The sequence below is a fragment of the Phaethon aethereus genome, assembly GCF_964289735.1.
Source record: "Phaethon aethereus genome assembly, chromosome: 8".
NCBI classification, from domain to species: Eukaryota; Metazoa; Chordata; class Aves; order Phaethontiformes; family Phaethontidae; genus Phaethon; species Phaethon aethereus.
In genome coordinates this window covers 28,532,785-28,556,162 of record NC_138584.1, presented here as the reverse complement: position 1 = coordinate 28,556,162, position 23,378 = coordinate 28,532,785, and the positions used below count along the sequence as shown (strand labels likewise).

At 41.3% G+C, this 23,378-nt stretch overlaps 1 protein-coding gene across 1 annotated transcript in view; it reads right to left on the bottom strand.

Moving 5' to 3' along the window:
• Window positions 1–2,420: 2,420 nt before the first annotated feature.
• Window positions 2,421–23,378, bottom strand: part of ZFYVE9 (zinc finger FYVE-type containing 9) — a gene marked incomplete at both ends in the record, with an annotated part of 38,719 nt that continues 17,761 nt past the window's right edge. The window contains 10 exons of the mRNA XM_082002887.1: window positions 2,421–2,582; window positions 3,379–3,555; window positions 4,563–4,668; window positions 5,834–5,996; window positions 7,359–7,439; window positions 8,774–8,924; window positions 11,631–11,735; window positions 12,476–12,558; window positions 15,224–15,448; window positions 23,223–23,378. Coding sequence (XP_081859013.1) covers window positions 2,421–2,582; window positions 3,379–3,555; window positions 4,563–4,668; window positions 5,834–5,996; window positions 7,359–7,439; window positions 8,774–8,924; window positions 11,631–11,735; window positions 12,476–12,558; window positions 15,224–15,448; window positions 23,223–23,378 — 1,409 coding nt within the window. The remainder of the gene's footprint in view (window positions 2,583–3,378; window positions 3,556–4,562; window positions 4,669–5,833; window positions 5,997–7,358; window positions 7,440–8,773; window positions 8,925–11,630; window positions 11,736–12,475; window positions 12,559–15,223; window positions 15,449–23,222) is intronic.

Here is a 23,378-nt window from a genome sequence, read left to right as displayed (position 1 = left end):
TAAGGCAGCGCTGCCTGTGTCTTCCTGAGCAGATGAAGACAATACAGTGTTTAGTTTTTAATTTCAATAAATTTAATATACAAAACTACATGTTGAAAATAAAAATATAATATGCAGTTTTTTGCAGTGTTAACTAACTGAATTTTAAAAGTACATTTTTTTTTCTAAAACAAGTACTCATTTCTTAACAACATGGTAATTAAGGTCATTTAAAAGGCTATGGTTGAAGCAAACATGTCAGTCACCAGTTGATAGTGTTTTGCACAAACATAATCAAAACCTAAAAGATTTTTGGGGCAAAGGAAGAGAAGATAAAGATTTTCACCTCTTTTACCACATTATTAAGTGTAACAATGCAACTAAAGCAACTGGAAAGCTGCTGCTGTGGCAAAGCTGGAGTGCAGGCTCTAGAAGGAATATTATTACTTAGTTCATGGAACGCTCTTCCAGATACTGAATCTTGCCTACACGGCATAGTGCTGCGCTGTGTCCCAAAGTGTGCAAAAACAGCCTGCAGAGGGGAGTCTGAAAGTAACCTTGGTCCTGCTCTGCTGCACAAATACATAGGAAGGCTAGTGATTGTGTAACAGCTTAAGGTTTGTCCTTCATGAAACATGAAGTAAGCTGCATTCAGCCAGCCACCTCTTCCCAAATGCCAACGGTAAGGTTTCACCTTGCTGCAACGCTTACTCCATTCAGTTGCAGTAGGGTGCTACCTCTTGCTGGCCAGCTTTTATCTCTGGAGACCTTGGTCCTCTTGCCTGCCTTCCCCAGATGCTGGGTGGTGACAGCTGCAACTTGCAATATTGGATTTGTCAAACTTTTTTTTAAAAAAGCCGTAGCCATTTATTCACAAATGCAGTCTGTACGTATACTGTGCTGTCTTTACATAAAATACATTGCTATGCATATGGTTACCTTTTCCTTTGCCCAGCTAATGCTGTATGTTTGTTTAAAAAAATATAGCATCAGTCTCACAGTAGCCTTGCACTTCCCTTTATATGTGAAAGGACGCCTGTGTTACGTACAGCAAAACCAAAGTAATCCCTGCTGCATCCCCCAGAACTGATGGCGAGCAGGGACAATGCCATGTCTGAGATACTGCGTTCACCATAAATTAGCCCCTCTCTTCCCAAATTAACTTTCTGTATAGACAGGAGGAGGAACATTTGCCCCCCTTCCTGAGGAGGAAAGGACTCAAAACAGCTGCTCTGCATGGCTATGGCTAAACAAACCAAGCCCCTTCTGCTTCCAGCTCTTTCTGCTGGTTAGCAGCTTTCCATGAGGACAATACGCAGGTGGAACCACGTTTCCTCTGGCTGATTCTCAATTCCAGCTTTGCAATGTGGTGGCAGCAGAGGGGAGCCACTGCTTTCCTTACTTGAGCCCTCTCAGGTGAGACCGAGAGCACTGGGCCAAGTGCAAGTGTTCAGAGCTGACCAGAAAGCCTTTTTCAGCAGAACATGCAAAAACAGCCACTCTATACTTTTTTCACAGGTAAGCTTTTACATGGTGCTGCTAATATGAAGTGCAAGCTGTCTTGTATTACGTGACACTAGCGTTTCACTACAGCATACAGCAAGGAGGAGACTTAAAGCTGCCCTGGGTTTTACTTTTCTTTAAAAAGCGGGACCTACTGGGGAAGAGGAATGAGATATAACTGCACTTTAGGGCTAATATTTCCTCTGCTTCATACAGATTTGTAAACAAAAAGTACAGAATAGCAGAGTTGTTCTAGGAGATTATAGAAATCTGCTGAGGTGATGGGGTTTTTTTATAGTAAATAGAGGAAAAAAAGTAAACTAGCCTATTACACACACAAAACTGCAGTTTACATAATACCGCTTTGAGAGATGCCTGCCCTTCTGCTCATTTGGACACATACACAAATGTAGTTATGGCTAGGTAATCTTTCCCTATCTCTCAAGGGCTACTCCAAACATATTTCAACCAATAATCTGGTCAAAATAATGTAAACGTTACTTTTTAATGTCTACAGAATAACCACAAACGGCATTATGATGAGGTCAGAATGGAGGTCTTGATTGTTGTTTCTTACATGTCCATCTACAAACAGTACAAGATTGGAGTTTCACTTTTTATTTACGCCCCAGTGATCTTTGCACCCGTTTGAGCATTTAGAGTACATGACTGTAAGTCTTTAAATATAAGCATTTTTCTAAACAGTAACAGAAGTGTATTAGCTGCAAGGATAGCATAGCCATGTTGTAGTATAGAAGCTGCCCTGATCCTCTGTTTGTTGACAATGCATAGAAGATTTAGAATTATGGAACAACTGTCCCTCCCGCCCCCTCCCACCCCCCATAGTGTTAACAAAAGCTTAATTTTCCAGTTTTAAAGTGCAAATGATTCAGATACAACTGCTGCTGGAACAGGTCTGAACAGAAAATGAAGTCCTCTTATGAGATGTTCTCCAGAATATAAAAGATGAGCTCCATTATGACTGGACCCTCGCTCAACTGACATGCCCCTCCATGAATCACTGGAACTAAGGCACTGTCCAGGTCATTCATGTACTGAGAGGGCAGCGGCTGTCCGTTACTCCCAGCTTGATAACCAACCTAAAAAATACAAAGGAAGAGGGGGTTTACAGAGGATAGGGCGCCAGGCCATGATTCAGTGGGCAGGAAGCAAAGCACGGTGCAGGAGGAGGAGCTTTGTGAGGCACCCTGGCCTCTGCCCGGAGAAGTTGGGCACTTGAACAGGCTGCAATGGGCACTAAGGTGGCTTTTCCACTTGTTTTTCTTCTCTTTGTTCCCAGTGGCTGCCTAGACAAAAGTAGCCTCTTTCTTTCTACTGCTTTGTCAAAGCAGATCTTTCAGATCAGCAGGAACCGCACCCTGCATTATCAGATTAAGCCATGCAGTATTTAAAAGCTGGGTGATGCTAAGAACATGTCTACGCCAAGGCAAGGCCAACCATCCTGCCAGGACACCCTTATCTCTGCTTGGAGCTGCTGCTGTAGAGCACTCTGGAGGGGACCTTCCATCTGTGCAATGTCATCTTTTAAGAACAGCCGTGCTTATGGACAATGTTGTATGCTCCCCCAAGAACACAAGCCTGTCTGTAACTTACGGTGAAAAGGCAAATTTAGAGCCTCCTCTGAGTCTGGGGCAGAGCTGTTCACAGGTCTCTTGACTACAGAGCAGGTACTGCTAGTGGCCTGTGGGGGTCAAGCCTGGTGTTAATTCAGACTGGGCACTAGCGTTCCAATTTTAACAGATGTCCCGAAACATCAGACAACAGTCAGCACCACTAGCTTAGCATCTGATACTGGTACTTCTTCAACCAAGAGAATGGTTGAAGTGTTCTGTTCCCTTTTTGGGGAACAAAAACCCAAAACTATTCAAGACTTACTTGATCCGAGTCAAGTGTAACGCGCAGGCCTAGCTTTGTCATTCCATCTTCTTTCAACAATTTAAGATGAGGACAGAGCGCTAAACAGAAAGCCTTTGCAACGTTTTCAGTCAGTCTGCTGTGATCGGCTGGGTCACTCAGACCATTATGTTGCTCATCATTTTCTAGGAAAAACACCTGAAGGAAAGAATTAACACAAGACATAACACTTGGCTTTTCTAGAAAATAAGATTACTGAGGTGCCATTTAAACTTCTTACAAATGAAGACTTAAAGGAGAGCCACTGGGGATAGACCAGCAAAGGACTCTGAAGACAAGCCACCTTAGGGGGAAAAAATAATAAAAAAAGAGATTTAAATAATCGTGTTCTCAAAAACCTTTCAGTTCTGGTCAAAAGCCTCATTATAGAAATTCACTCTGTTTTCCATGTAGTTTTTAATAAAAACCTACTTTTAAACAGGTGTTAAGTTTAGAAAATTCACATTTTTAGTAGAAGCCATCTTAGCCTGAAGATTTGTACTACTGTTGTCACTGAACTTGTCTCTGCTGAGCCCAAGTGACCTGGGGAAAAAAGGATTAGGAGGGTAGCAAGCTGCAGAGTAACACGGTTCCTCCTGGGCAGGTTAAGTGAAACGCTTGAAGAAATCTTTTAACATTAGCGTTTGTGTGCTGGCAGAGTCACAGCTAACATCAGCTATGCAAGCTGTTTCTGCAAGTGATTTATGCCATAGCACTTTAACTTGCAACATTTTAGAGAAGGTGGCTCAAAAGAACATTTTTTTAAAAAATAGTTACTAAGATTTGTGTCTGCTTAAAAAGGTAGTTTTTAACACAAATGCAGATGAAACCAACTGTTACCTTAGGTAACAACATAAGCAAGTATTTTTCTGTTTTCCCCCACGTTCAACAACCGTATGGGAGAAGAGGTGGCCAGCGCAGAGTAGGCTGTAGAGGTTGGCTGCGGTAGCAGCCTGAGCTGTGCATCAGCGGTAGGGTATTTTCTTCCACACAATCCTGTATCGACTCTGTCCTTGTAGGTAGGAAAGGTAATACAGGTTTTTCTGAAGAATCTGCTGCTCTAATTTTGGCCAGTGGGAGGAGCAGGTCGAAGGAAGACCAGGCAGTAGCTACAATCCCAAAATGCCAAGTGTTGGTTTACATGCAGCTCCAGCTGACTGACTCACCTCTGTCCACCGAATGACCTTTCCGTTTGCCTTGTACTCCGAGCCGTGAAATATCTTCACACTTGTTATAGATTCCATTGATTTGCCATCGATAGGGCTTACAACGCTGTAAAAGGGAGGGAAAAGGGTAAGCGCCAGCTTAGCAGAAGACATGAGCTGAACAGAGACCACTGCAAGAGAGAACTACATGGGATCGAAGGGCAGCTCCTCTGCTGCTCCTGAACGCTCCCAACTGCCTTGCTGCAGGTTTTTTCGTCACTGGGCGTTCTGCAGTTTGAACTGCTGCTGCACAGCAGCTTACCGCATCAGCTTAATGGGACATAGACCACAATTAGTCTCAGAATGGAAATGCCCAAAAGCTTCTCTCAGGGTGCCAAAACCAGTGATCTTGAATACAACTGCTAATTGTGACGATGGTGCTGAGCCTGGAGCTTCACAGTGAGCAGCCTTTCTGGAATGGGCTCGTTCAGGGCTGGGCAGGAGGGGAGAGCCGAGGGGCAGCGCGCTCCCTGCTGTCCCCTGCAGCCCCGGCCTCTGACACCCAGCCTGGTCAAGACGCACAAACCAGAGCAGGAAGGACCTTCCTGCAGGTTTTCAACAAAGCTTCACACCAGAGCAGAGATCTCGTAAGCTGCTAACACAGCAATGAGGCGTTTCATACAGATTTGATTTATTCATTTGTAACCTCAGTGTAGGCCAGCAATACCTGAAACACTACGCACACAGCCCAGAATTTAATTACAGAACCCAAGACTGACCCAGAGAGCTGAAACTACAGAAATATCCTTCTTTTTAGATGCTGATTCCTTAAACTTGATTGTACCCATCACAACAGCACTTTACTGCCATAAATACTTAAGCTGCCATATACACCTTTGTTTTGGCTTAACAATCAAGAGCCCAAATATACCGCCGATGTTCAGCAACTTTATTTCCAGCGCCACTTAATGCAAACTAAGCACCAAGAGAGCAAAGTGACCACAATATGCAGGGTTCAGCACTGAGCACTGGAGACAGATTAGCTGTTTCCAATAACTGGATATTAGCAATGGCAAAAAAATCCATAACACTGACAACTTTCTAAATTGATGCCCCAAAGCTCTGGTGTCTCAATTCCATTTTCATAACATTTAATTGCAGCTTATCACTCAAAACAGAGACACAGACTTATAATTCCTATTGATTTCAAGACTCATGCACCTAATTAAGATCAATTAAAATTTTTAACAGTCAGTCACGGTTTAATGTCAAGCAATGGCTCCTCTACTTACCCCTTACTGAAGTTTTTATCATCTTCTACCCACTGAATATGAACGTGTTCCTGAGGATCTTCAGCATCTACTTTGCCACAAGTGATGGTGAAGTCTTTCATCTCCCTCAAGGCCTGCCTCAAGGAGTCCATATTCTCAGCAGTTATCTGGACCATTACTCCATCTAGGGAACCAAGAAATCCTCATAAGCCAAGATAAGCACACTGAACAGAGCCTATACAAAAAAGAAAGAAACAACCTTCCTCTTTTTCTAACAGAAAGGTTAAACATCTATTTTAAAGAGTCACAGGCAGCAACACTACGTAAAACCATTTCTGAACTCTCAGATTCCTAAAACGGAGCACTGATGAGCGTTAACTAGGGAAACCACAAGGATAATGTGACGTCCATCTACCAGGTAAAGCCAGCTGTAGCAATGGCTGCATTAGTTTGCCTCAAAACTTGACACCTGCTCGAGGCTACCCTCAGCTACCCTGTGTGACCCCCCTCCATTCAGCTACCACCTCCATAGGCACTGGAAGCAGCACTCCAGCGGTGACAGTTTTGGGAAGTCAAAGCTTGCCTGACATGGCAAAAGGTAGAGACTTTGGATTGGATCAGTCTAAATTACTTAGGAATGATACACTTCACCAGTGTACAGGCTCCTTGCCTGAATCCACCTGTACCTCTGTCTTGCACTAAACCACATATTTAGACACAGAAAAGAGTGTAACGACCTACTTATACTGACTGTCAGTCAGATGGCTGCTTTTCAGCCCTGGCTGACCACTCGCCCATGGACTGCACACTCGTACAGCTGCAAGCTCTCAAGTTGGAGCAGCTTAAGGAGTTCCTGCTTGTCAGTGGAGCTGTGCTGACTGACTGCACACATGGGCTTCTTGCATACCTCACTCACAAACTGTAAGGAGCACACTTAAAACACTACTGTCTGCACTGTCACATCTGTGGTGAGGTTAAACTACAAAGTTCTGTAGCTCAGGTAACAAGCAATTACAGCTTTCAATCAGTCTACACAGTCGTCATTTACTTCTGTGACATGACAACTGGTAACAGAAGAACAAAGCAAATCAGACAGGTTAACAGCTCAACAGTCTTGACTTTTCATGTTCTCATCTGCCCACATACAAGCATATAAACAATGCACGTTCATAATCTTGCATAATGCAGAGCTATCTGGGAACGGGGGAAGTTCTTCAGGGCTTCCTCTCCTGGTCGGTGGATTACACATTCCGTATTTCTTAGGCTCACAATTTCCTCACTCAACCCAAACCAGTAAACTGATCACAGGCTCACAAGCCAGGCATTTCATATTGTACCCTCATTTTCTCGTATCCCTGTTGTTGGGCATCTGGGCAAGTTCCTCCCTACTAAAGGAAACGAGGATTTTTGGCTAAAAAGTAGGATAAAGCTGAAGCAGCAGCATGATTCGAATGCCCAAGGCATAACAGCAGAGCCCTGAAAACTACGGCACTGAGCCGCGTTAAAAGGGAAGCAGTGTGTTTTAAGCAAGCAGTTCAGTTCTTACCTTCTACTATACTGGATTTGGCAAGGTAGCCTGAAGAGGGTTTTAAAGCTCCACTGAACACAAAGAAGCTGGCACCAGTCACTGCAACAACAACAGGAGTGATTTAGTGAGGCTTTTGTTAACACAATGAATCAGGTATCACAGCTCTGTCGTCCAGAGAGGTGATTAATCTAAATCAGGACAAGTGCTGCTTAGAATTACAGTGAGTTTAATGCACATCACAGGCTTGGATATGGAAGGGCAAATCACCCAGTTATTTTCTAAACCAGACAACAGTTTTTGTCAACCTTAATAAATGCTCATAATTTCATCACTCTTCCTCTCCCCATACAGACCTCAGGACTACTAATTTAGGGTAGCCAAGAACATAATCCACACAGCTGGAGAAGGTTGTGAGTGAGCTGTTTATGGATCACACTGTAACATCAACCCGCTGGCAAAGCCACAGCTCAAACCCACCTGATTTAAAGTAAAGTTCTCTTTAATGAACACTAAGCATCATGAAATTCCTGCTGGAAATCCCTCTTCTTGTCCCATACGTAAAATCAGTCAGGTAAAACCATCAGTCCTGAGTGACATCCCATGCAAATATACTCACTGGAGTGACTGGGGATACTTGCAAAATATCAAAGTTGGCCTCTGTCTTGCTTGTTCTCATTTGGAGATAGTATAAATGTCTTTGCCAGAAATTTTTCCAAAACCACTAACATTTAAATTCTCAGCACACTGCTGCTGCAGCCTTTTGGCCTACTCTAACAAAAATAAATCCTGGAAATTCGATGGTCTAATTGATGTGAACGCGAGGAGTTTCTTTAAGATGCATTATTAAAATGCTGCTATTGTTGGTTATTCCTATTTACCTTTCTCTCATACTAAACCTAATCTTCCTCCTTTCACATAGTATAGGTCAAGCACAGGCAACCACAACCTCACCTGCAGTCTCCCAGTAATGCCAAAGATGGCTCTCATCATTAACGTAGAGATGTTGCCTAAGCCAGTCACTGCACTGTGACCTCTGGAGCACCGCAAGTCCTGAGCTGTGCTATGCAAGCAGTATTACCATATTTATAAGGGAACAAGCTGTTACGCACTTTATTTTGTGTCTGCTTGATCTATGAAGTTGCTAGAACACCTCTCAGACAAATTCAGAGCGGCACCACTGACCTAGAGAAGTGTGATGTGGACTGTACTCGAGATGCAAACTGCAGCGTGCCCCCCGACACGGGAGATCACGGATCTGCAAGGGGAATAAAACACCAAGGGAGAAAAGGGCAGATAGAGCAACATGTTACTACTCCTTGTCTTGCACATCTGACCCATTCACAAAGCCACGTGCTGGGGCGGCAACACAAACGGCAAAGAAGTCGTGCAGAGCATTGAGAGGGAGCGGCCTCCTCACGAACCCCCGTTCTCACCCTTCCTCGGCTGATTGTGGATGCTGATGGCCTGCGTCTGGTAATTCCCGTCATCATTCTGAACGCACACCAGATGCGAGTCCGCCTTCTCATTGAAGCATGCTCCCCCTGCTAGAACATGCTCGTTGGATTTGTTCATGGCTTTCATCATCTGCAAACAAAAAGGTTTACCATTTCTACACTGTTCATCAAGCGCTACCATAAATAGGTGATTCTTGGAACAGTTCAACGGGACGGAGCAAGCTTCTCAACAAGTGCTCCTATTCTCATGTCAGATCTTAGCACTCAGAACCATAAACTGCTTTTGAAAAAAGGGTTCAGGTCTTATATTGTCTAGATGCTTTGAAGTGCCACCTTTTATGTAATTAAGATAAATGGTATAAGGGATAGCTGAGCTATAATAGGTTGCAAAAGCCATTATCTCTATCTGTTTTAAAAAAATAAATTCCCAGGGAAAAAAATTAGAAAAACATTGATAGGAAATATCTGGCTTGTTTACACAACTACAGTTGCTTATGACAGAAATCATAAATGCCTCCACAGTTGAGTGCTAGACTGGCACTCAGACTTGTGGCATTTAATCCTGGCTCAGCCATGACCTGACACCAAAGCTTTCGTGTCTCTGTGCTTCACCTGCATGAGTTGGTGAAATGTGGAACAATGTTCCCAATTTGAAGACTTTTAAAAAAGATCCGAATCACAGACATCCAGAAATAATTTTAATTCTCTGCAAAGGAGGCCTCCAAAAAGCATCCAAAAAACGTCTGTGATATAACTGCACTTCAGTTTTGCTGATTAACATCTAAACATACACCTAGTTACATGACTTGCCAAAATATTCTTCTAAATTATAGAGCTTCTTTCCTTTTCTCCTCTCTGTAGGCCCAGACTACAAGATTTTTGATCCAAAAGAAAACTGAGGGAGTCCTCTACCTCTGGAATTTGTTTCAAAACCAAGGATTATACGTTTGCTTAAAAGAAAAAAGGGCAAATTAAATTACAACCTCCCCCCAGTGAAAACCCTGATGAGAAGGAAAACGCTGAATTATTTGACATCCCTTAACAGTACTCATACTCCCATCCTCTGCTTCCTGTAGCTTATAAGCATGCACGCTACACACAACACATTTGTCTCTCTCAGTCTAACATAAAACCTTAATTATAGCGTCAGGAACATTAGCTGATGCTCACTATTGACAAATGTGCACAGGTGTAATGTTTGGGGAGGAAACTTAATTAAGATTTCGCATCAGACAACAGTGCATTTCATTATCTAGTTTATCATGTCATGTTTAGCTCAACAGCAGCCATCTTTATGGAGCCCAGTAGTTGCCTTTAGCATAAGGAGAAACAACTGGACATGGCAACTGTGCTTTGTATCAAGGCAACCGATGAAAAAAAATGACAGTCACCTTTGCTGAGGGACTAAACAGGCAACTAACCATCACTATAAGGTGTAGAAAAGTTAAATAATTTTGAGGATAAAAATATGTATTTAATAGAAAAATGATATATTATGTTTAATTTGTTGATTACAGTCTGAATTCTCCACGTTTAATCTGTGCATGAGATTCGAAATCAGGTTTTTCACTTTGTAGATAGTTTGACTGACACACTTTTCTAATATTGCTTTACATGGGGGAAAAAGTAAAGGTCTTGTGGTTTAATTCATCTTAATTCAAACTGAACTCAGATGAAAAATTTCTAGTAATTCAACCTTTCAACTGGACTGCAAGCAATAATGTTGAATAAATAACACTGTCTCCATTTAAAAAGTTGAATCCTTGCTTCACACTGGAAAGAGAACTCAAGCACGATGCAGAGATTTTGTAAGCTGCGTAACACAGGAATTTCCTCACAGTCCAGCTTAGCGCAATGTCTAACACACAATTGAAGCCATCGCAGTTGCAAACGCCAGGCACAGCTAACGCTTACTAAACTGGATCTTGCGTGCCAATCAGTATTTAATTCACACAAACTTTACTGACCTTTTCCATTTTCTCACAACTGCATCAAGAATTAATACACCTTTTAACAGACTCTTTATCTTCTTGCTTCATCTATTTAGTCTTTTTCAAACTTCACATAAGAACACTTTTTCCTTTTTTTAAAGTTTATTTCTTTATTCTCACTGTTATTTTACTCAAGTGCTTCCTTGCAGGGAAATTCTCTCTTGAGATAAAGCTGTATTCTGCTCTGATATTACAAGAACTTTTACAAATACCATTTCCCCCAGGAGCTTTGCTCTCACCCCAACTGCTGATTGGTTTCAAAATACCCAGTTACCCTCTCCTCTTCAGACAGTACATGGAATCAATCACCTTCTCCATTGCTCTTCGTTATTGTTCACATACCTTCGCACCCAGCTTTCTCAACAGCACTAAATCCTAAAGATGCTGATGAATTCTCTCACACCGGAAGTCAAGTATAAAATTTAGATGTTGAGAGAAATTTTACATAAAATAAACAGCAATCCAACCAATACTAAAAAAAGCTTTGAGTATGCACACACAACATAGATGAGAAAAGCTAACGCACTTTTTCCTCCTAGCTTACCTCACATGTAAAGTTTGTCAACTTACTTGCTCAAATCAAACCAGTATTACACTTTATATGTAAACAGTTAAAAAACCTGAAGAAAAAGAGTTTAGTAAGAGTTTAACTAATAGTAAATTGAATTGCATTCTTCCCGTGGAGCCACTGTCACTCACTTTCAAAAGATGTGTGCATCATGCATTTATCAGTTGCTTTTGTGGCTGTTTTCCTTAGTGGTAGCGAATAAAATAAAATTCGTTTCAATCTCAGGTCCTCCAACAAGAGAGAAATTGTACACAAATGTATTTCTTATTAGCATTACCTCATTATATCTGTTGCTAGGAATTTTGATGCTGGTTTTTCTGACTTCCATATCAACCACTAAACCTTGGACCACAGGCAGTGTGTACTGGTAATTTCTGAAGTCCTGGTAATTAAAACAAGTTTTTAAAAGTTAGGTATGACGATCATCATTAACACTGTAGGTTTCATAACTATCCTAACGACTACTAGTTAGCCCATTAAAATAATTCTAATCAGTGACTGAAAGGCAGGGAGAGATGGAGACATCACAGCTTGTAACCTACATAATCGAAGTACGCAAATGAAAAAACATCATCATGACTGTTAGTCATTTCACTGATTTTCTTACATAAAAATTAATATTCTCCAGCCTTGAATGTCATCATTGTATGTAAGAAAACTTGCTCTCCGTGTTCTGTTACATTACTGGATTAGTTTTTCTAGCAGTGAGATTAAGTCACGCATCAAAGAGAATCTTCTATATTGAAAGTATCAGCAAAGTAGGAAGAGCTAATAACTTCACCTCAGTTGAAGAGCTGGGTAATCAGAGAGCTGTGACTGCACACTGTGATGACCTAGCACTTCTGAGGAAGGAATCTGAGCAACTAATGCACTCGTTTCAAGATCCAAACACTCTCAGGTGGCCAAGTTTTGGATGTTGATTTGGGTACCTTGTTACAATTCACTGTGTTGTTGAAAGCTAACATCCACTATCAGTAACAGCAGGCAAATTCACCCAAAAGCCCACTATTTCCTCCTGTCATCTTCTAAGCGTACCAGCTACTATATGCAACAGGAGTACAGTTCTCCCCACATTGATCCATTCACACCAATGCAACGTGAAAACTCGTTCTCAGCACTTACTGCAAGAAGGTTCATAATCGTGTGTCCCGTCTCTCCAAACAAAGGCTTACGAAATCTGACACTAAAAAGTGGGCATGGATAAACTAGGATAAAATAAAACAGAAACAGTCAGATTGAAATTTACATACTGCGATTCTGCAAAAACAGACTCTCACACAATCTCCTCAATTGAATAGGGTAAGCAGCAGCAAAAGAAGAGACTGGAAAGAGCAGAGTTTAAAAAGCAAAAGGGAAGAAGGGTTTAACATTATAATGCATCTTACACATGTCTCATGGCTCCTTGCCCACCATGCTAGAAACAATAAGAAGAATTATATGGAATGCTTACAAGTGCCACACCGCAAGACTGAACCTAGCAATCTGGACACCGATGGCAAAGATGACCTTTCTAAATGCTTTTGTCAGGCTATTTCTTGGAAATGGCTTCTTCCTTTTTTATGACCATCCTGCTGCTCTCCACTACAGCATCATAAGCCTTTAGCTTCTGTGGCTGACATGTGACATTCAAGTGATAATACAGATGATTTCATTTTCTGGTTTCAGGATTTCATAAGAATGTGGCAAATTCTCTACAGGAATATGTCAAAAACAATTAAAAGGACATTTATGGTATGTCAGCAATGCAAAATACCTGCATTCCTTTGCTGCCTTAACCATACTTGTAAAACATCTATGATGCAATTCAAAGTGTAGTGTATGGATCTGGCTGCATTACATTATGTTGCAGCAAAAGCCGTAACAGTGCTTGAAACATGACTCATGCAGTAATGCATAATGCCGAGGTTTTCTACATGCGTGTTTGAAGGAAGATTCCTAAACTATTCTCAGGCAAACACTCAGTCTGATTTCCCAAAATGCCGCACATCATCACAGTTCCCAGTGTAGTCAGAAGCAGCCTCAAAATGCTCAGCAAGTTTGAATAACATCATCGTGATTTTCCTTCTGCACACTGATGCAATATCTGGAAAGCATCACAGCTCCTACACAAGCACTGTACAGCTGACCAACTCGTGCAGTGTCCTGAGGCACGAAGAAGTGCTGAATTTCCCACGTCTGCCACCCTGGCTGCATACAGCAGCTCAGCTACGTCCCAGATGCACTGAATTCCCTGAGCTTGAGCTGTATGGTTGATCTGCGGATGCTCAGCCGACATTTTCTGGACATCTGGCAACCCAGAATGACTCCTGCACCTGATCTGCTGCACATCAAGCAGTACTGGACAAATGGCCAAAATCTGACAATACCACCAGAAAAAGAGATGTATCCCAGGAAACCTGGGACACAACTGCAGCGCCTTCCCAGAAGGAACTGAGGAAGTGACCTGCAGTCACAACTGTCACAGCACAAATGAATATGCCTAAATCCAAACCACAACTATAGAAGTGATTCAAACCCTGCTTCCCAACATACTCAGAACAGGTACTTCTGTTTGTGAATATCACAACATTTGTTTCTGTGGTCAAACACAGATGTCACATCCAAAATATCAGCATCTATCTTTGGTTTTCTAAATGTCAAAGGGAATAAATGCATACCTAAAAAACTCATGGATACACACAAAAACTTACACACCTTTAACACTAATCACAGAATCACAGAATCACTAGGTTGGAAAGGACCTTTAAGATCATCAAGTCCAACCATTAATCCAGCACCACCATGTTCCCTAAACCATGTCCTGAAGCGCCACATCCACACGTTTTTTGAACACTTCCAGAGATGGCGACTCCACCACCTCCCTGGGCAGCCTGTTCCAATGCCTGACCACCCTCTCAGTGAAGAAATTTTTCCTAATATCCAATCTAAACCTCCCCTGGCGCAACTTGAGGCCATGTTTCTTCAGACAAGTTTAACCTATAGTCCTCATCCTCAGAGGGCAAATTTTGAAGATTTTCCTCTCCAGTAACATTGAGAATTTTTTATAAAATACCTATGTTCCCTAAACATCACAAATTACATTTACAAATTCCTATAAAGCATATTCTAAAACTTATTTTGTTAAAAAAGTTCTGAAAAAGGTTTGAAAAAAATTAACAACAGATCATTTTCATAGTAATTCAGATTTAATGTGCCTACTAAAACAGCAGATAAGCAAGACACCAAATTTCTGGCCCATCATGGTAGACAGACTTCCAATAATCTCTTTGCTCCAGCGATGGCAAGTGTCTTTTTCAAAAGACTTTATCCTAACTTTATGCTAATTTCATGCTAACTGCTAGATTTTGTTCAGCTACAACGCTCTCTCCAGCCTATTTGTTACTTGTTGCTACAGAATTTTTGCAACAAACTGCCACATCAGTTGCCCCTGCACACATATTGTTTATTCTCTGGAAAATTAGGGTGGTTTTAAAAACCTAAAAGCAAACACTCCTTCATTTCAGCAGGGAAAGAGCTTAACATCTCAAAGGCTCTCCCTTATCCTACACCAGCTAAATCAGACGTGTTCTGCACATAACTCTCAGGCCACTAAGTGAACTACAAACAGCTGCTCAGAACTCGATTTGTCTCCACAAAATTCTCCCTGATCAACCAGTACAGTTGTAAAAAGGCTACAGGTCATATCACAACCTCAAGTACTGCAGTGCTGTTAGTTGGATGCAATGTGGGTATGAAACACAATTTTTACTTGCCTGTTTAAGCTTGTGTGGCTTTGACAGGTAACGATTTAGGGTTGGGTGTGCGTGCTCTAAACCGGAACATACTCTCCTGCAGAAATAACTGAAGCTAAAAGAACGCATGGCTACTTACGTCTGTATTCAGCTCCAAGTCTCAACATAAGCCGAATGGGGAACACTTTAGCCCAGGGAGTCTCCCATTTCTGAATGAGGATGCCAAACAAGTACGGTGGGGTTGGGAGCACCAGGTCTTGCAGGGACTGATACGTAGCTGCAACGTATAAGAACCCTCCATGCTCTTTGCTTCCAAGGAAGCTCTGGCTGAAAAAGGAGTGTCCCAGGTTGCCAACAACGTTACCTATGAACAAAAATGCTCATTACTTCACTAGATTGAGACCTAGATCAAGAATGTAAAGACTTTTTCAGAAGGGAGAAAAAAATACCCGTATTAAAATCACTTTGCTTCCTGAAGCATTAATGTCTATTAAAGAAAATGATTTGCTGCACACAGGGGCTCAGGTTACCCCCTGTGCAGAAGTGTGTAATCTGTTACGGAATAACTGCTGTAGACTAGAGCCACCAAAGCCATGGTATCTCCGGTTGATCCACCTCTGGTGATACATGTACTCAGTGACTATCACTGGTAGGCAGTTTTGTAGGAACAAGCACACATACCTTCATTTCTGCACCTGACTGACTGAGCCATGTCTGCAAGTGTCACCAGGACAGTACATACAGCCACAGACCTACCACATCTCCTGGGGGAGCAGGGAGGGAGACTAGCCTCAATCATTTCTGTGATCTGCCTGTTTCACAGAGATCTGCCTGTTTCAAGTAGCAGAGGCAGTGTAACGGAGGGGATGATGCATCTTGGGGATAGCCAGGGAAGAGGAAAGATAGCTCAGGCCAGTATTGCTGCTAAGGAAGTGGTACCTGCAACCTCCCCCTAGCCAAAAGCACTCAAAGAAAGCCTGTTTTCAGTGTCTTCCAGATATTCAAGGGGCTTCCACTGCAGAAGCTGCAGCTGACCAAATTAAACTTTTAGACCCAGCTGCCATTAAAGGAAAGATGTGCACCTGGTCAAATAATTAATGCCTACTGGTTGTCCTTCCATTTAGGCAAACCACCAGTGTGCCTGCTCAGACACATATTGAAGATCTGTGTCATTTTAAGAATTACACAAAAGACTGTTTATTTAATTAGTATACTTAATGTAAAAGGCAACTGAGAGAGACACAGGGGAGAAACATCACTAATTTTTACTCACATTTTTACTCTTTGATGCTCTTAATTTCCAAAAATGTTTACACTGGAATGGCTGAATGAATCTGAATGTTGATTAGATTATTATAGCATCCAACATAGCATTTAACATTGAAGCAAAGAACCATGGTGTGATTCCTTTTATCAAATGACAACAACAGCATGCAAATAATATACAGAACAGCTGATCACAATTCTCCATAGGAAGATGTGAATATTAATAGTGCTGATTTGCTCTCAAAGAAAAACAGAGTCATTTCAGGGAGCACAGTGTGGTTGATCACACCACTGATGAGGAATCACATGGGTTTGAGGTACTCATGCAGACCTCCTGGGCCTCTGCAGTAATACCAGGCTTTCCCACCTGCAGACCGAGAGACTGCTAAGTAGGAGTTTCTGATCTTTCTCCACCACCTCATATTGGAGTGTTTGTATTTGAACTCAAGGCAGTGATATGCATGTCTCCAACATGCACATCAGCTGGACAGTAACTGGAACGTTTCTCCCTTTTACACACAAGAGACACACAGACACAAAAACACAAGGTTTTAAGTAAAAGCACGAGTCACAGACATGCAACTTTGACATCCTCAGTAATACAAGTATGATCTTCAAGTTAAGCCTTCTCTATTTTTGTACTGCAAAACAGCCTAAAAATCATACACAAACACTTAAAAATGCAAGAAAATAAATAAGAGTAAGCACAGTTTTGGCCAGCAAGGGAAAGGTTAACCAATGAGTCCTTTCAAGTCTGTCCTTTATGCTGAACCCCTATGAAAGTCCCAAGTCTCCATGAAGCCAGCGCTGGCATTAGAATAATACAGCTATTCCTGCCCTCACTCCGGAGACATGGCCATGCTACTTTCCATCCCTCCAGACCACCTTGGCACAATCACCACCAAGTATTGCTTCCTTCACATGACCGTGGGACCTCCAGCTTTAAAATACAGCTACTGGCAGGTCTGTAAACAAAAGGTTCCATTTATGCTCTAACAAGTAGGTTCAGGGATTTTCTTTCTATTCAAATTTGTGGGCACCTTAGTGGAATTTGTTTTTTTCTGCACCCACAAGGTGCGGCACGAACTACATTCTCAAGTTCTCTTTTAAAAGGTGACAGGCTTTGGCAGCTGTGGCAGGGTGCAGCTTGTTCATAGCTTGCCACTATCCTGCAAAGCTGATTTGTAATTTTACAGATACACACAAGCCAGAGCTGACATCATCAACCCAGATGAAATTCCAGAACTCTTATAGTGGCTACAATTTCTGTAACGCTCAGCTGGGCATACTTGATGAAAAGTAGCTACTGGTCAAACTGAAGGACAATAGAACCACATCAAACATTGTCAGCTGCTGAAAATCATTGATCCTGTCCATGTGCAAATTCATTTCTCTGTCAGCCTGTGCTGTGACACTATTGCCTGCTCAGTGAATACACTGCTAATGCACGAACTCAAGCATCTTGCTAGTGAGTGCAAACCAATGTTGTCAATTGGTGTTCATAAATTTCAAGATTTTCTCTTACCTAAGATAGCTGCTGGCACCTTTCTATCTCAACTCCACTTGTTTGCTTTTGCAGTTCCCACCTACCTTTACTAATCTCCTCTTCTTCATTTATACTTCCTTTTTCCCTTCTGATCTGTTCTTACCCAAATAGAAGATACAGGCCTGATAGTAAAATTACTTGGTGAGGTATTTGGTTCCAACAACATGGCCATAATAATCCTTTCTAACCTTAAAATGCACGAATTGTATGAACTGCTAAACTGAACTGAATTCTGCACCCTCTTCTGTGTGAAAGAGGCTAGGCAAAGTGAAGCTGTGCAATACCATATAGTTCCGAGCCGTGCAGGACTGCCCACTGGGATGACAAAGCAATCAGACATTTCCACTTGTGACTGATGCCAAGCGCTGCAGCAGAAGGGGACAACTACTTATTTTTTCCGTTTCAGGAGATGTGGCTTCAAGGCTCACATGCTTAGGATGCTTTAATAAGAGTTTTTTCAGCCAACAGAAACATGAAAAAAAAAAACTCAGAGTGAAATCTGAAACTCAGCTGTTGAACACTTTGCTACCATAAGCCACAGTGTTGTTAAGTTACTCCTTTTGACACAAGCAGCTCGCACGGTGCAAGCTCCAGTAAGTTACCACTATTAAGAGCACAAACTGCTGGGATTAGGTAGTTGTGCTGCAATTCATTGTTTGTAAGAACATGCAAGAGCCTGCTATGTGGAGAGCATGAGAAGAATCAAGTATTTTCCTACCCACCTCTCTAGTGCCCTTTTCAACCAGCAAACTGAAGTCAAAAATCCTCTTTGGGCTATGGGCTTGTCCCACAAACATTTCAGCACTGACCAGAGGTTGTCAGTCTTTCCTGCCACATCTTTGAAGGTGGTTACAAGTCAAGGCCCCACTGGTAAGTTGCTATTACCAACTTGACATGGTCAAACCCAATTCACTGCACCGTTACACATTTTAAGCATAGAACTGTGTTTCAGAGGCTTGTAGAGAAAGTGTAGCTGTCAGAAAAACCTTCCAAAAAAGCTATCCTTCTCAAAAGCATGTTATTTAATTTGCAAAATATCACAACTTCCTTTATAAAGAGGTAATCTCAGAGTGAACAGAAAGGTGCCCTTCCTTACATTAAGTTCCAGCACGTGACATCAGACAATTGATACTATTTAGGAAGTGCCTTAAGTGTGCATGATGCATCTAAAGCAGCTCTGCAGGAGGTCAGTACTTACTGTCTTCTCAATTAATGCTGGGTTACCCTTGACTTTAAATCCTACGCAGCTCTATAAAGCCCTTTAAAAAAACATGCTTTTATCCACTGATGTGACTTTCTCTCCAGCCATGATCCATGCTGGTTTGAATTCTTCACTTTGGTATCCTCCTCTGATGCACAATGAACTTTGCATATCAGTTTGGCAATCCATTCTGTACTCAAGTAAAATCGTTTATACCAGGAAAGGTAAAGAAAAAGATTCCTGCGTTTATTGCCCTCAATATGTGGTGAAGCTTCTTAGGTGCTTTTACCAAAAAACAGTGAGGTTAAATTCCTAATGTATGCTTCATATCTTGGTTACCCCCAGGTCAAAAAGCTGGTGCTAGCATCCAGTCTCAGGGAAGGCACACATACATGGCTTGGGGAAGTCAGCTGCACCCATCCAGCCTCATCCCACTGTCATCAGTAATAACCAAGAACTGCCGAGTACCAAACACCTTGCCAGCATCCTGGAAACCCAGGTGTCCTAGTTCTGTAGCAAGAGATGCAAATCAATATTCACCTGGCAACAATCTTGCCAGATGATTTTTCTTCAAGAGCAAATAAGCACATACTCTTTGGAAAAGCAATACAAACCCTGTCAACCACCACACCAAGAGCCACAGACAGACACAGAAGAGACAAGACCATGAATGTAACTTGATGGCACAACACATCTGTAGCAGATGCCAACATTGAGAAAAAACATGTGAAACTCAACATTCAAAGTTCTGATCATGGAAAGAACTTACTCATATTGGCAAGGGACATAATGCTTCACTTACTATCACTGTGAGTACTAGTTACAGACTAGTCTGTGGCAGTCTTCCAAACAACCGCTCTCACACCTTATATGATGTTTGATTTTGTATCCATCTTTCCACGTTACACTTACAGGGGTGTATTATTCACTCACTCAGTTAACCTGTTCTCTGTTCAGAACACCTACATGGGCTTCTTTATAGAGCTACTCTGTATTAGCTAGCACCTTACTTAATTAAAACCAGGCTGGGTAAAAACCACACAAAACTGTGACTGGCAGAGATCCAGCATCACTCGAAATATCCCCAAAACCAGGGTGATCACAAAGACATTTCAAGCGGTTGCCAGATTTGCATTTTCACTACAAAAGTAACAGTAGCATTTATTGTATTCCGTGAAAGAGTTGATGCACTAGGGCATATCTGGCAGCTCTATACTAACACATCCAATTGCTTCAAAGTGCCCATTCAGATGGACAGAAGTTCTCATTTTTCCATTCACTAGACCTCCTGCCAGGCTTATAGCCAACAGACAAGGATAATCATGGGATTACTACTACAACAGTACAACTACTACAACCGCAACAGAAATCATTAGCTTTCAATTTCAAAACAAGAAAAGCACCACAGCAGGGAGCTTGATGACATGAGGGGCCAGAGGAAAAATAAAGTGATGGAAACTGAACAGCAATTAATACTTGCCTTAATTAACAACTTTGCAATTTATTATAACTTGCATGCATAAAACCTGTAGTAAAAAATGCCATTTTTCCTCCAAAATCTCTCCATTGTTTTACAATTATGAAGTCCTAACACCAGACTATAGCTTGAGGTTCAAGACTTCCCGTAAGAAAACTCATGAAGGCTCAAAGCGGTGCTGCACCAGGCTGACATCTTATCTGTGCTGCAACAGGAGATGAATCTGAAGGACAAACTGCAAAGTGTTGAGTGTACAGACTAAATGCTCCTGCCTGCAGGTCTGAGGCCTGGGCTCTGCTGCCGCTATTTGCACATGTTAGAACCATACTCTGCAAATGGCTGAGAGCAATACCTAGCACAGAGGACAGGACTCGGCCTCAAGAAACAAGTTATCCTCTGAGGAAAGCAGAAACATCTGGGAAGAGGCACGAGTACATACAAGTTTGTGCTTCTATGCTTGAATGCAGAATTCAAACTTGAGCAAGAAGAGCTAGTAAATAAGTGTGAATCATGAAAAAAAAATGCTACAGATATGGGCTTTAATAAAATAAACAAAAGGGGAATGCTGTATTTTTCATCTGAAAATAAAAACAACAAGAAACCCAAAATCACTCCAAAACAAAATCAACATCCACAGAATTTCAGTGTCCTGATGGCAAAATAAATTTAAACCAATATATTAGTGGTTCAATTTTTTGATTAAAAATCAAACCATGAGGCAGGGTTTTAAATAGTCTCTACTTCTAAAGGGAATTCTTGTTTACCCTAAATGTCTATCTTCTAATTGCCAGGAGAGGTGCAGCACCTCTGAAATGAACAACTTTGGAAGCGTGGCTCCATCTACAACAGCATGAAAACTGCTAACCACTTCCAAGGGATTACAGCCATCAAACTGAAACGCCTGCAGCTCTCTGGCTGAATCATGCTTAGAACAGCCAGAGCTGCAAATATGCTAATATCTACTTCTCCCTCTCAAACACACATGACTGGGAAAGAAAAACAGATGGATATTGAGAGTGCATTACAAAATGCAAAGGGAATTTATCAAGGTGCTATGTTCTACAAAAACTTCAGTGCAGTTTGGTAGTACATAGAAATTCAAGGTGCCTATCTACTTCTGCTACATGTCTGAAATACAACACAGAGCAAATCCTACCAAAAGAGCATTACAGAGTGGAATTCTTAAACAGTGAAATTTGGTTTCTGATTAAGAATTGTACAATAGTAAGGAGCTCTTTGTACCAGTGCAACTGCAGGATATCAAATTACTACCAGTAGAGCACTAAAAAAAGAATTCCAAATACATTATGTAGGAGTGATAAATTATGTATTTCTGTAGTGTAATTATACAGAACTTCATTGCAATATACACATCAAGCTGGATTTATATCTGCAATACATATATATATCTCTACACATGCACACACAATTTTTCACATCTATCTCCCTCTGAATAACATCATCATTAGAAGATGAAGCATAGCAAATGAAGTGAGGTTTGGAAAAGTGTTTGTTTCCAGTGTACATGAGATCCATTATGACATGTGATTATAGTACATTCTGAACGTGGCAACCTCTCTGGACAAGCTGACCTTTGTTGCACCAAAACATTTTAGGAAACGAAGATTTTTTTCATTATTTTATGAAAGTGTCGGATTCAGTTACTCCAAAGGCATTGCAAATGATATGTAGAATCCTTCGTAAATGTATTTTCAGTATACAACCTTAATGTGATCCAACTAGCTTTATTTTCTAATCAGTGGAACCAAATACTTGCATTTTTCCTTATGTAATAATTTTTAAATTCTAAGGTCCAATGATAGCTAAGAGTGGAAGCCCATTTACTCGGCAAATGTAAAACATGTAAATGTTTACATAACACAATCTCATAATTGAGATACTAAAATGCAAAATTCAGGGATAATTTCTGCAATGTCCTATAATTCATTCCAAGCACACATATACATATATATTCGTATTACTTGATAATATAAATAGGATCTCCATAATGTGGCAATAAACACACACACTGTGGGAATCAAATTTCTGAAATACCTGGTTTGCAGATATTTAACATACTACCCACAAGAATTCTCAAAATTTTCTTTATCTTTAAAAAAGCTACCCTGACTTCAAGCTGAAAAAAAAATTATTAGAAGCAATGTCATTAGTGTACCCATGAGCCCTGCTGAGTATCCTACTACACTCACTGCTAAATGCAGTACAGTACTAATTTCAGATGTACTTATCCCAGCACTTAGCAGAAGCAGTCAGCGCAAACATTCAGCAATGGCTGCTGAACACAGAGCTGTCACAGGCAGAGTCCTCCTGCTCCATTGCTGCAATAGTCTATGCATGGCTTTTATAGCACAAACTTCTTTCTTCTGCTGGCACCCAGAGGAAGGCTGGAAGATCTTTGGAACAGCTCCCCAAGTTACCAGCATCTCATTAATACTTCTATTTGATAAGATGAATATACCACTGGGTACTAATAACCAGTAACAACTAAGCCCCCTATCAGCTTTGATCCTTATTCTCTTTTCATATTCTTTTATACAAAAATAGCCATTTGTTAAATGACAAAAATGTGAGTATCTGACCCAGTATGATCACCTATGCAAACCGTTTCTAAGAGAGAGCATTCCTACCTGCTAAGGCATCCCGGTAAAGTTGCACAAAATGGTTAAAGATATCCTTAGGCAAACATTTCTCATCAGGCAAACACTGCAAGAGAATGACTATCTCTGATTGCCCCACTGCATGCATGCCTTTTGTAGTGAAACACCAGCACTTCCTGTTCACAT